We start from the raw sequence: 13666 nt of genomic DNA, 5'->3' as shown, positions 1-13666 counted from the left end.
AATGGTGGGGCACACTTATAATCCCAGCACTTGGAGGCAAAGGTAGAGGTGGGTGAATCTCCAGGTTTGAGCCAGCCTTGTCTACAGAATAAGATCCAGGATAAGCCAGAGCTATAGAGAGAATTTCTGTCTTCAAAAACTGAGAAAGAGAGTGAGAGAGATCCAGAGACTGATTCCCAGCTGTAAGTTCAGGTCAAGTACGCAGAGCTCAGGGAGCCAAAGGAGCAGAGCAAGCCGGCCTGGGGGAGCTGCCAGTCAGCAGTGGAAGCACACTTACACCATGGACCCACAGAGCAGGGCAGCAAACACAGGAAGCAACGATGGAAGAAAGTGAATTCCTAGGCTAGTAAGTAACACATCTCTTGGTAATTGCTAACTCTCTTGACTTCCTCAAAGTACAAGTCAAAATCAAACCAACCTAGAATCGGCCTCCCGAGTGCTGCTGACTATGGACAACGCGCTCTGGAGATCTAACGGGTGAAGGTGGAGCAACTCCTGAGGACTTTTGGAACGGGCCCAGGCAAGACCTTTTCGATACGACAGACCTGAAATCAACAGCACTCATTAAAGAAAAGAAAGCCAGTGAGAAAAAGCTATCCCCCTAAGACCCCCTCTAGTCAAAGTAAAGTTTGTGTCATGTATCTCCAGAAACCTGTCATAAATACGGGCTTAGGTAGCCAGGAACACAGTTCATGCCTATACTCAACACGTGGGAGGTCAAGAGGGATCGTGAGTGTGAGGCCAACTTGAACTATGCAGCAGTGAAGAAATGCACCAACTAAAGCAGGGTCCTGCATCTCAACATGATTCCAAGGGACCCTGATGTGGTTCTTTGATAGTAGAGTACATGATACAGCTGAAAGCAGAAAAATCTCAATTCTGAGACACCTTACCACAAACCCTGAGAAGTTCACTGTAGTTTACTGTACAGGCAGTAGCTCACTGTAGGATTTTCCTGAGTGTGTCTGCAGTCTTAGAATATCATTTCACAACTCTGCCTAGTACTCTGCTTTGTAGTTTCCGAGGCTTCCCACAAGCCACTCATGTTACCAAAACGCAGATACTGGCTTAGTGGTTAAAGCACTTGCTGCTCCTCCTGATGACTCTCAGTTTGGTTCCTAGCATCTCTCTATATAGCAGTCCACAACTGCTGTAACTCCAACTCCAGGAGAAGAGATTTTCTTTTTAGACTTCCATGAGCACCCTCGCGTATCACATGGAAGCAACCTTACATATATATCACATGGGAGCACCCACATATTAAAACTTTGAAAAAATAAGATGATTACATTTTATAGTGCTTCAGGAGCAACCCTTACCGATTTTTGCAAGGTGTTTGAAGAGGTCTGATAAAGCGCGATGCTTCTGTGTGAGAATGTGCTTGGCTTCTGAGTGCTGTTTTTCTTTCTCAGCAGAGAGATCCACCTTTAAGCTCTGCAGCTCACTCACCGAGGAAATCACTCCACCTATAGGGAAAAATAAAACCCCAAGGCCTTACTAACGCGTGCACATCTGCTCCAGGTTGTCTTTTACTTGAACACTCAACAGTCCCTCACATTTGACAAATGTCCCATGAACTCTGCTTGAGCTATACTTGTAAAATGCATGGAAATGGTAAATAATATATCTCCTAGCTTCATTACCTCTTGAAAACAAACCAAACCCAACCCAACCCTATTGAATGAGTAGCATGTATTACAGCATGTATTTTAATCAGCTGAGGGGAATTTCTGCTAATTGTATTCTGTTCCTTCCCTATAGTTAGTATTTGCTAATTCTCTTTTAATCTATACAACTATAGAAGCACTTATCTGCAGTTTCAGTTCAAACCTTCCCCCCACTTTTGGTATGTAATTGGCCTTGAACTAAAAGAATCACCTAGTTTTTATTCCTGAATGTGCTTCACCATACCTGGCTTCCAACTAACTTTTGTTTTAAAAAGATTTATTTTTAGTTTTATGTGTTTGCCTGCACATGTCTGCGAACCCTTTGTGTGCCTAGTGCCTGCAGGCCAGAGAGGGCGTTGGATTCCCTGAACTTCCATGCAGATGCTGAGGCAGGAAGTCACTGAAATTCCATAGTTTGAGACCAACCTGGCCAACAGAGAAAGACACAACAAGCCAACTACAGCCTACTTGTGAGGGCAGAGGGATGAATTTATGACACTGTTATTAGCAGGCCTCAGTCTTAGGGCTCTGACTTCCAGCGAACTTATTTAAATATTGTATAAGATATCAAAAACGACACAGGTCCTACATTCCCAGCCATGGGGACAGAGCAAGTCCCACTTTTACCCTTGCTGTTAACACTCACCAGTGAACTGGTCGAGGCTTTCCACTAGGTGAGGTAGGGGGCTCTCCTTCATAAACACCAGGCACATTTTCCTCATTCGTTTTGAGAGCCGTGGCAAACGACGCAGAAGTTCTCCCTCCACAGACAAGGGACCTGCATCCCGACACTGTTCTGTACCTGAAGGCTTTGGGAGAGTACAGGTTAATTTTACCACCAAGAATCTTTTAACTCAATGGACACTAAATTTAAGTCAACTTCACCCATCTTCCTCCTTCCTCACACAACAATACAAAATCATCATTATCCCAATAGTAGAAATAAGCACATATTTAGAAACCCGAATTATGGCCAATGATGGCACACACCTTTAACTCAGCACTCAGAAGACAGAGAAACCGAAATTACTTCTTTGTATGTGACTGATCTAGCTAGACATTAACTTTTAACCTATCAAAACAGAATGAACAGTAAGACTGCAGTTGATTCTCTTTTATCCTTTATGTGGTGTTCCAGATTTCAAAGTCAGGTCATCAAGAGTACATAGCAATCAGTTTACTTGTGAGCCACCTAGCTGTCCCAAGACTGTGGTTTCTGCCTAACTCTGTAGCATAGTGAGGCAAACAAATTCTATACAGAGCCAAATAAGGAAACACATTCCTTAGCTAGTTCCTAATACATCCCCAAACCTGATCTATCCAGCTTGAGTGGCTTGGGATTAAATTCACACCATCCCATGAGCTAGTACCTGCCATGATACTGGTTGTGCTAACAGGGTCTCCCTCAGTGCATTGTTCAGACCCTGAATGGGCGACGTCTCCATTGTAGCTTCCTCTGTTGGCTTTGGCAAACCATCAGGCTGTCCTTCCCTGCTCTCCACCAGACACGACTGACAGGGTTCATTCAGCACAGCTTCAAATTTCTTCATGAATTTAAAGAGGGTCCTGATCTCATGAAATAACAGGTGTAAGGTTAGGAACACATCATTTTAATGGGGTTTGAAAGAATTATAATGTGGTCACATGCGAGTGAACGGAACACACACACAATCTTTTATACCTATAGCTATACTATTCTCTTTAGGTAGCCACAATCATTTTGGATCTTTAGGAGAAAAAAATATGCCAAATACTGTCACCCCCACCTTTTGTACAAGAGAAAACTGGGGCCAGCCACAATAAGGTTGCTTTGCTCAAGGTCAACAGCTAGTGGGAGGTAGAAGACAAGGCCCTCATGTGGGCACAAGGTATATTCTGCCCGAGGCATATATTTTCCCTGCAAGGAGAATTTCTTTGTGGTAGCATGAGAATAGTATAGGTCTGGCCATGGAAATAATGTAGTCTTGAAGCCAACATTCAAATGTGTTTTTAAAGGTCACTCCCATCCTTACAAGACAGATTACCTATGTGTCTTTTCCACAGACTGTTTAATGGACCAGAAGCTGCCATCATTCCACTTGGATATCTTCACAAATTCCTGAAAGATAAAGGATGTTCAGCAGATGGCTTTACAAAGCTTGTACCCTCTGTTCCTACGTTATCTACTTGTTAAAGGTCCAAGGCCATCCCTTCCCAAATACAGGAGCACGTGCAGGGAATATGTACAATAAAAGGGGAACCATTTTATGTGATTTGAGATCAATAACTCATTTGGTAAGCACTCCAGCTTAAAAATCAGTTAGCCATGTTCTTCTTGTCGGTGTTGGTTCTTCAACTCTTTTTGATCACTAAAGTATTAAAAACAGGGGTCTCTTCCTGCCCTAAGTACCCATGGCACACTTCTTAGGTGACAGAAAACATGTGAAAGAGCAGCAGAGCACAGCCTTTCCTGTGGTGGCTCCCCTACCTCCTACAGCCTCTCCTTGTTTGTCTCTTACCCCACTATCAGAAGGACCAAAGAACAGAACTAAAGAAAAGGGCTGGGCTGGCTTTGTCCTTTAAAGGGTAACTATGACAACCACTCATCTTACTTTAAGCTCTTTTTCTATGGGGGAGCGAAGTTCCACAATTTTAGCTTGGACTGGGTCAACAAATTGCTTGTAAAAATGGTACAAATTCCACAGAACACTGCAGAGTGAATCTGGAAGAAATGAGAAAGAAATCAACATGCTGCATCCACTGTATGTGCTCCTGTGCACGTACCTTACTACCCACGCCACAAAATTATGGCGCATTCTAGTCAGGTTTGTTAAAAACTTGTCTGAGCTTAGCACCTCTCAAACATGCAGGTTGTTAAAGCTGGTCTATTTTCATTTAAGCTTCTAGCAGATTTACTGCCATTGTTTTTCTTGCAGATGATATACTGAGACTCTCTTTAGACCAAGCCTTCAAAACTCTGTCAAAAACTCATAAAAATCAACAGACACCATGCTTATATTAGAAAAATGGCATATTAAAATGTTGGTCTCAATTGCTCATTCACGTACAATATACACTTAATTTTTAGTGATGACTTAATTCCAAACTTGCTGTGACTAAAACTGACAGCAGTTTTTACACAGAGCTTATCCTTACCATGCAGCGAGCTCCTGGCAAGTCATAGCTTCACAGTGAGGCAGTATCTCCAAATGAACAAATAGTGCATCATAAATGAGGAAAAATCCCTCACCTTTTCCTTCAGCTTGTGGCATCAGTAAGACATGACAATGGAAAACAAGCAACATCTGGAGTCGTACATGGAATTCTCCCAGCGAAGAGCCTTCAATAAATGCTTGTAACGTGCTAACCAGCAACATCAGAGTCATGTGCTTGTCATCTTTAGAGATACAAAAAGCAAACCACGTGTGTACGTTCAACCGCCCTTCCCACCCCCGTGCACGTTCAACCGCCCTTCCCATCCCTATGCACGTTCAACCCCCTTCCCATCTATAAGATGCATCCAGGGTAGCAAACGTCAAACCGAAGGGAAGGCCCAGTAGGTAGGTGCCACATCAAACTGAAGCAACAATTATGTTTACAGGGATGACTGACACGTAGAACCTGTATGTAAGTGTATTACTGTGAAGCAGCTTTTGATATGAACCATCACTCACACCAGGCAATAAGCACTGAGTTAGTTCCTAGATTTATGTCCTGGCATGCCTTTTTGATATCACAGGGCTGGGTCTTTAGCCCCGCTACAGACACCTGCCTACCTTCCTGCTCCTCTGTGCGCTCCTGCATATGCTTCTCCAGCATCTGATAGATGGAAAACCAGTGTTTGGTGGATTTCTCAGTATGGCGTCTCATGGTATTATCCAAACTCATTGACCAGCAGCTGACCGTAAAGGATGGGTTAAAAAAAGGTAGTGGAAACATTTAGGTAAATCCCTTTGAAATCAGATTCACAATTGATTTGCTACCTCAGAATGTCAGTTTAGACATTCTGAGGTAGCAAATAAATTTCATTTATACTATAAGACTGTATAGCATGTTTAGTGTTTGCTTTAAACTCCACAGTTAAGCATATGCTGTAGCTGCCGTCTTACAGATAAACCCAGGGGCAGGCAGAAGAGAGGGCACTTACTTCAGCTCCAGCTTACGCCACCGAATGATCATCTGACTGACTAGATCAAGATGTTTCTGAAGAGACAGTACTCGACTTGCATTCTCCTCCCAATCCTAAAGAAACAGAGACCCATTCGCCACTGTCATCCAACACCTTAGTCACTTCCTCTCCCCCAGTAACATCTCAGTACTTCCCTTAAGAGAAGACTACTGGTTCCATAAGAACTTTATCAATTACAACAAATGGTCATGTGATACAACACCAGCAGGGCCAAAGTTAGTGTGTGTGGGCAGAGTGACTGCAGGCCAGAGGCTGCCCAACAGGGAGAGCTCCTGGGGTCCGGGCCACTAGGCCCCACCCTTCAAACAGCTGCTCACTCCTTACCACAGGCAGCTCACTACCAGCTCACTAGCAACGACCTCATCCCAACTCATAAATACCAAGCAAGAATCTTAAGTCTTTCTTTAAACCTTATTGTACCTTTCTGTTATAATGCAAATATCAACAGAAAAATCTTGTCCAAATGACAAAAGCTAAACAGGGAAAAGCAGGAATAGCAGGAATGATTCATTTTACCTGTGCCTTCGCCAGAAGGATCTCTAAGCCATTCAGGAGTTTGGAGATGGGACTGGAAAGCGGGAAACCACGAATTCTGTCCATTACAACCAGTAGCTTAAAAAAAAAAAAAAAGTTTGGGTATTTCAGTAGAGTTATCAGTGACTGACAGTGTAGAGTCCTAACGAGAAGTTTTACTCTGTGCTTCACAAACACCTACAAAAACCTGTGGAAGAAAGCTTATGTGGTCATGGAATCTGAGGGAAGCCTTATCCTGGAAATAGGACTAATTCTGATGATATTAGTCTCTATATTGAGTTAATATAAAATTTGCTAAAGCTGGCATGTTCATCCTGCATGTGAGGAAAACCTCACTGGGTTAGAGGGTAGTTGAGTCTTTATTTCTATGTATAAATGTACAAGTCAGCATCCCTGGAGATGCATCCTCTGAGAAAACATGCATTCTTGGGCAAGTCCCTCCTTCCTAGTTGGCTACACTACCTGTTGAAGCACAGGGTGCTCTGGCCAGTCCTGTAGCAGCTGACTGACAGCTTCTGAAAAGCCCTGAAGCACAGGCTGGCACTGCTGTGCTTCTGCCACATTGGGGTGCTGGTAGAAATCATAGGGCCCCTCAGGCTTCAGCATCAGGTCTGAGGTAGCTTCCCCACAGAGAGTGTTAGATGAGAGGGTGCAGGCCAAAAGGTGACTTCCCAAGAGCTGGTCATTCAGCTCAACTCCTGTGAACAAGATTGTAGAAAAGTCAGTGAACTCACAAAGACAGTGGAACAGTACATTACAAAGAAACAATGAGCTAATTGAGACTAAAGCCTCTTTCCAATAAAGTAATTGATAAAACCATGTGGGAAACTTCATGAAACCAACTGATATCGACCAGATTCTAAGAGTCTCAGAAGTGTTTTAAAGAGATATGAAGTTAGAGGAAAGGAACGTTTCTTGGTGTGTGAGGCATGACATTTGTCCTCCCTGCACCATAAACAATTAAAGATCCCTCGTCAACATCCCCCATGAATCTGTTAGGAAAGCATGACTAGGAAAAGTGGAAACAATTCAGGGAAAACTAGCAGACACCAAGTCTACATCCTTTCTCATAGGAAGCTAATGAAAATTTGCACTACTGCAGACTTTTTAATCAATTTCTTCAATTTTCAAGCTACAGGAATTAGGAACTAAAAGAAAGAAATTGGGAATTTTGCTATCCTAATTATTCTGGAATAGCAATATCATCTCATTTTGACCTCCCAGAGTATTATCAAGCACTTCCATACCCATCAGAGGGTAGCAGTGTGTCAACAGTGATGCTCCAGTCTGATAGCAAGAAAGGAACAGGCTGAGGTAGTGCTTCGCTTCGTGTGGTGGCACAGTCTGCTGGTACCACAGGGACCGTGCAAAGCTGAGGCACAGCTGCTGGTGTATCTGCATCACTGCCTGCATTGAACTCTGGGACAGGAGAGTTGGGTCTGTGGCTGCTTCCTCTTCTCTTCCATCCGAAGCTCTCTTCTTCTCTTCTAGTGTTGGTTCCATTAAGATATCTGCGAAGTCCTAAACAGTGATAAGACAATTCATCTGGTTATAATCAGTAGAAAACGAAGAGGAGGAGAATGAACTATCAAGAGAACAGTGACATAATGACTGAAACACTGAATGTCAACACAGCCACAGACTTAGTTCGCTACCTTTTCATGCAGTGGGAACAGTTTCCTGAGCTCCAGTTCCTCCTCCTCCTCCTCAGTTAGGGCTGTCCTGCGGCTCCTGCTCCGGAATCTGTACAGGCTACTCTCTTGCTCTGCCTTCTCTTGAGCTATTCGCTCCTGCTCATCCCACTCATTGATGATCTCCTGAAAAGTTATATGGGCAGAAAAAAGGAAGCATTCATAAAACATAAGCAAGACTCCTCAATCTTAGCTTCTCACAAATATAAAAAGTTCCATAGGCCCCCAAACAAAGGTCAACAGCTTAGAAATGAACTCCACCCCCTACCCCCACCAGCAGAGAGCAAAGGAGCTTTCTTTCAAGGCGTGGGTCTTCAGCAACTTCCTGGCTTCTTTCTATATTGTTGTAATTTCAAAGGTCTCCAAGTCTGCTACAACACAACTAATCCTAGTGCCCTTTTTGTTCAAGGGAGTTGACAAAGAGTGCATTTAGTGGGCACTTTGGCAAGCTAGCCTAGAGTTCAACATTAGACTATGCTACACACTTCTTGAATGCCATTAGATGGGCAAACTATAAATGACAATAGGCAGAGAAAAGAGTAATCTAAATAGTGAGTTTCAGGCCAGCTAGAGCTACAGTGAAATCTTGTCTCCAACAACAAAAATATAGTAAATGAAGGACACCAACATACTAGCAATGTGGTTTTTCACTGTTTGGTTTCCTTATTTATTTAAGTCTTTTTAAATTTAAATCGAATTGAATATGTATGTCCGTTTTTCCTGCTTGCCTGTGCACTGGGTGTACCTAGTGCCAAACACGGCCCAAAAGATGGAGAAGGGCCCCTGGAACTAGAGTTACGAATGGCTGTAAGCCACCACACCACATTGGTGCTGGAAATTAAACTCAGGTTCTTTGGAAGAGCAACCAGTGCTCTCAGTCTCTGAGCCATCTTTCTAACACCTTTTCTTTTTTAAAAATAGTCTCTTACATCTCAGGCTATCCTCAAACTCTGTATGTAGCTGCAATTAGACTTGAAGTTCTGATCCTCCTGCCTCTTCTTTGTTAGTGCTGGAATTATCAATTGCCAACAACTATTTTTATTTTGTTTCTCGCCGTCCCCCCCCCCTCCCCCCCAGTCAGGGTCTCTCATTATAGCCCTGGTTGTCCTGGAACTCTCTGTAGACCAGGTTGGTCTTGAACTCAGAGAGATCCACCTGCCTCTGCCTTCCAAGTGCTGGGATTAAAGGCATGTGTCACCACTGCCCAGTGCCACCAAATATTTTTAAGGTTTGAAGAAATAGCATTTATCATTAAAGAAAGGTATTTAAGTTAAATGTCTAAGAAGTTTAAACATTTACATTTTTCAAAGACTCAGTTTTGATGTGTTTGAGTGCTTTGCCTATATTCATGTAAGTGTACCATGTGCATGCCTTGTGCCCTGGGAGGCTGAGAGAGGGCACTGGATCTCCTGGAGCCAGAATTACAGGGATTGTGAGAGAGGCCATGTGGGTTGTAGGAACCAAACCAAGGTCTTCTAAAGAACAGTTGAGCCACATCTTCAGTTTATTAATGTTTTAAAAGATAAGAGTTAAAATTCTGAGACAAAGTCTCAAGCAGCCAGGTAAGCAAAGAACTGGCTGAAGTCTGGAATGATCATCCGATCGGGATGACATGCCTACATGCAAGCATTCTGGTTTAGGAGGTGCTGAAGAATCAAACTCAGGTCCTATGGTGTGCAGGGTCAGCACTCTGCTCACTAACCTATACTTGCAACATAGATTTAAACTTTGTCCTGTAATCGTGGTCTCTAGGTTACCCAAAAATGTAAGACTATTTACTATGAGATACATTGTTTTCCCCTTCAAAACAGTAAACAAAATATTAAATATGCTAACATATAGTAGGAAATTTGCAACAGAACACATGATGAATAAATAATACAGTGAGCAGGAGTGACTACCAAATGCTATTAAGTTTGAATACTAAGCAGATGAACTCATTGTCTTGCTGTGTTGTCTTACAGCTCTAGCAATTTAAGGGCAATCAGGCTCCACAGATAGTCCAGAATTGACCCTGACCATCTTTTTGTTGCTGAATTCTGAGTCATTAATGTTAGAATATTAAGTTTTAGCAAGTCGTTTCTACAAAAAATAAATAAACAAATAAATAAATCAGCAAACTTGAGGTATATTATTTCAAAAGAAAAATATGCTTGGAATATGTACCACAAACAAGGGCCTAGTTGATCATTTAAAAGATGGAGGGGGGCTGGCCATGAATGCTATGCTATGCTAGCACATACCTGAAATCTCAGTATTTAAGATGGTAAGTCAGATAAGTGTCCTAAGTTTGAGGCCGGCCTGGCCTACATAATGAGTGCTAGGGCAACCAGAGATAGTTAAGATGCTGTCTCAAAAAACATCCAAACAGCAACAAAGAAGCAAACCCCCACCCTACATACTTTGTAGTCAAAGGAAAGAAGAGACAGCATTAGACAAGTGGATACCCATTTTTCCAACCATGTTCTAGCACAGCAGCTCCCTTAGGAGAGTGCAGGTAGACCTCATAGGGACTGACTTACTTGACACAGGTGTCTGAAGAGCAGAAGGGCCCTCTGGTCTAGCTCCCCTTTGCACAGTACATGGGAACGCAGGTAAAGGAGAGCATTCATCAGCAACTGCTCCCGGGAAGGATAAAGTTGCTGGCTCCTGGCTTCTTCCTTTCTTGCCCCACGCTTGAGCATCAGTTTCCCGAGACCTCGAAGAGTTTCCGCAGAGTTCACTGAGCACAGAGCATCTGCATGAGCATAGTAGGTAGGGAAGCCGGGGCCCACAGACGGGAAAGCCAGCACAGCCATGGCCAGGGCCCCCAGATTCTCTGCACAGACCACACCACTGTGGAGGGAGGCATGGACTTCAGATGCCACTAGCCTCATGCCATGCTGGAGCTGCAAGATGGATGCCTGTAATGGGGTCACAGTGTCTGGATACAAGGCATACTCTTCTACTAGTCGTTTCCTAAACTGGTGATGTGACTGCTGCCAAGAGGCCTCCTCCTTTAGAAGGTTCTGGAGCATTTGAGCAGACTTCGGTCCATCTGTGTGAAGTGCCTGAAGAAGCCGGACGAGTAGGTCCTGAACAGCAGTGACCTTAGCAATGCTGGTGATGTAGTGGTGGATCTCTTGTACCAAGGTCTCATAACTGGGTAGGTGGGGTCTGAAGGCCTGTTTTTTTGACAGGCTGTGAACTGAATTCTCCAGCTGACTGATCCTTTGGGGAAGTAACCTGAAGGTAAATTAACAACATATAAATGCTGTTAGAAAAGAGAATGAAAAAAAAAAAAAAAAAAAACAATCTGCTAAGAAAAACTGTAGGAGTAGCAATAGCAATGATAATGAAAATGGACCATCTTTACTCTTCATGGATTACCGCACTTGCTTGATAAGTACTATAAACGCATCTTATCACACCTTTGGCTGTCTGGAGCTAGTCTAGACCATGCTGGCCTAAAACACAGAGATCTGTGTGCTTCTGATCTGCCAAGTGCTGGAATTAAGCACACACACCACCATTGCCCAGCCTATAATGGCATTAAACACAAGATTTATTTAATTCTAGTTGTGTGTCTCTATGTAGGTATGCACCCTAAAATGGGGGCTCCTGTTGAGGCCAGAGGGGTGAGGCATCAGGATACCCTGGAGCTGCAGTTACAGCAGCCATGAGCCTCCTGGTATGAGTGATACAAATCCAACTTAGGTCCTCTGCCAGAGTAGCACACATTAAAAAAAAAGACCAAGCTACCTCTTTACTCCATCCCCATGTCTTTTGAATATACATGTTTTGTGACCACAATGAAGGATCTGGGCTGTAACTGGTCATGTAGTTCTGAGATATACATCACTACCACACTAGCATAATTATAGTACAACAGTCAATTTCATACTGCCTTTAAAAAAACAAGGAGTCAGTTACCCCCCACCCCCAACTTTGCTGCGTTACTTGATGTGTGGATGAGAGTGTCGGGTTATTAGGTCGTCTTCCAGGTCTCTTCCGGTTTGTAGGTGGGACAACAGGTTCCGGGTCTTCAGCTCACACTGCAGCTGGCATAACTATTGGAAAAAGGAATAAAAGGCCTTCTGTGCTAAGAGCCACGACCATGCAGATGAAGACAATGTCCTGAGTATGGTTAGAGCAGTAAAAGGGATAGACTCTGAATGACCCAGTTCAGTGCTGTCAGCCAAAAGAAACTGCTTTCCTCATGTTACTAAATTCTCCAGTATCCACCAACGGCAGTGAGGCTTTCACCCTGTCAGCTAGGGATGTTCAAAGAGAGTCCCATATTATGTGAACTGCAGTCACAATCTCTAGGGTCCAGGGACAGGAGTCCACTATTTCTCTGACAATGCCTAGATCTCCCTGTCTAATGGAGTCAGAAATTTTAAAAGGAAAATGCAGTCTTTATAAGACTCGTAAGAGGCTGGGTGTGGTGGTGCTCCCATTCAATTCAGAACTCAGGAGGCAGAAGCAAATGGATCTCTGTGAATTTGAGGCTAGCCTAGTTTACAAGGTGAGTTCTTAAGACACACAGAAACCATGTCTAAAATAAACAAAACAACCAAACACCCCTCAAAACAAGACTCCTAAGCTCTCTCAGACCCTAAGTAGTCTTATGGGGTACAGGGGTAAACCATGACCAAGCTCAGCCAGCAGTGAAGGGCTCGGGCTCCACACCCGCCTCTCACCTCCTCTTGGGCATATCTGAGTTTATATGCCTTCTTCACCGCAGGGTCGAAGCGGGCCCGAGGAAGCCACGTCTGAATCTGCAGTAAGCCAAGGCTTACCCAGAGCCTCCCACGACGCACTGGTTCAGGAAGGTTCTGCTTACTCTCCCCCTCACCAATAAAGTAGTGCAAAGAGGTGAGCAGGAGACAGAGTAGTTCTTTGGGAAGCATCTCTTGAGCACCTATATTCCCAAGAATCTGGTCCACATGGTGGAAGGCCTGACTGCTCCCAAGCAGCAGATGTTCACAGTTCTGCATGTATTCCTGCCGTTGGGCTGTAGGAAGAAGCTCCGAGAGGCCTAGCAGGTGCCGGCACAGGACCAGCCCCTGGAGGCGAGAGTCTGTGCGTCTGTGGGGACATGACACAGCACTTAGAGAGGCACTGTGAATCAAACAACATCCTGAATACATACTATCAATTCAGGAAATAATAACCATAGACTGTTGAGGTGAATTTTTCATACTGGAATTGAACTCGTAGCAGCCTGTTATGGATTGCTAAGCAAGTAAATGTATAAAAAACTACTCTCACCTTAGCTCACCAGAATCAGGTATCTGTGCTCATTCAGAAGGAAGTTCTGAGTGAGCCCTTGCTACACATGATGGGAAGCAGACAACAGCATTAGACTATTCCAAGGAGAGAAATACCTGAATTCGGCTACTGAAGGCACAGCCATGTTGGTCCACAGCAATGCACTGACGTCCTGGAGCTGCTGTGCTCTCTCAACCCACTCTCCCAGAATGACGTGTGAGGAAGACAGGAGGGGCAGGCCACTCACATCCCAATAGCTTGCTCTGCTACTGTTGGTTAGCACCCCGAAGCAGCACTTGGAGAACACAGCTCTGCAGAGGCTGCCAGGGCCCTGAACAACAAGGGAACCAAGT

General features: G+C 44.0%; 1 protein-coding gene across 3 annotated transcripts in view; it reads right to left on the bottom strand.

Annotated features, from left to right (window-relative positions):
* Positions 1-13666, bottom strand: part of Mdn1 (midasin AAA ATPase 1) — a 120920-nt gene that overhangs the window by 27313 nt on the left and 79941 nt on the right. For all 3 annotated transcript variants that reach the window (XM_052176190.1, XM_052176192.1, XM_052176191.1), the window contains exons 60-76: positions 13430-13644; positions 12743-13130; positions 12000-12109; positions 10583-11285; positions 8025-8186; positions 7617-7890; positions 6832-7067; positions 6352-6447; positions 5794-5888; positions 5423-5544; positions 4897-5043; positions 4259-4368; positions 3692-3765; positions 3038-3233; positions 2314-2476; positions 1320-1466; positions 419-545 (exon numbers count right to left, since the gene is read on the bottom strand). In XM_052176190.1, the coding sequence (XP_052032150.1) occupies positions 419-545; positions 1320-1466; positions 2314-2476; positions 3038-3233; positions 3692-3765; positions 4259-4368; positions 4897-5043; positions 5423-5544; positions 5794-5888; positions 6352-6447; positions 6832-7067; positions 7617-7890; positions 8025-8186; positions 10583-11285; positions 12000-12109; positions 12743-13130; positions 13430-13644 (3365 nt within the window). The remainder of the gene's footprint in view (positions 1-418; positions 546-1319; positions 1467-2313; positions 2477-3037; positions 3234-3691; positions 3766-4258; positions 4369-4896; positions 5044-5422; positions 5545-5793; positions 5889-6351; positions 6448-6831; positions 7068-7616; positions 7891-8024; positions 8187-10582; positions 11286-11999; positions 12110-12742; positions 13131-13429; positions 13645-13666) is intronic.

This window comes from Apodemus sylvaticus, chromosome 3, assembly GCF_947179515.1.
Source record: "Apodemus sylvaticus chromosome 3, mApoSyl1.1, whole genome shotgun sequence".
NCBI classification, from domain to species: domain Eukaryota; kingdom Metazoa; phylum Chordata; class Mammalia; order Rodentia; family Muridae; genus Apodemus; species Apodemus sylvaticus.
The sequence above is the reverse complement of the archived record's forward strand: the minus strand, read 5'-3'. Positions and strand labels throughout refer to the sequence as shown.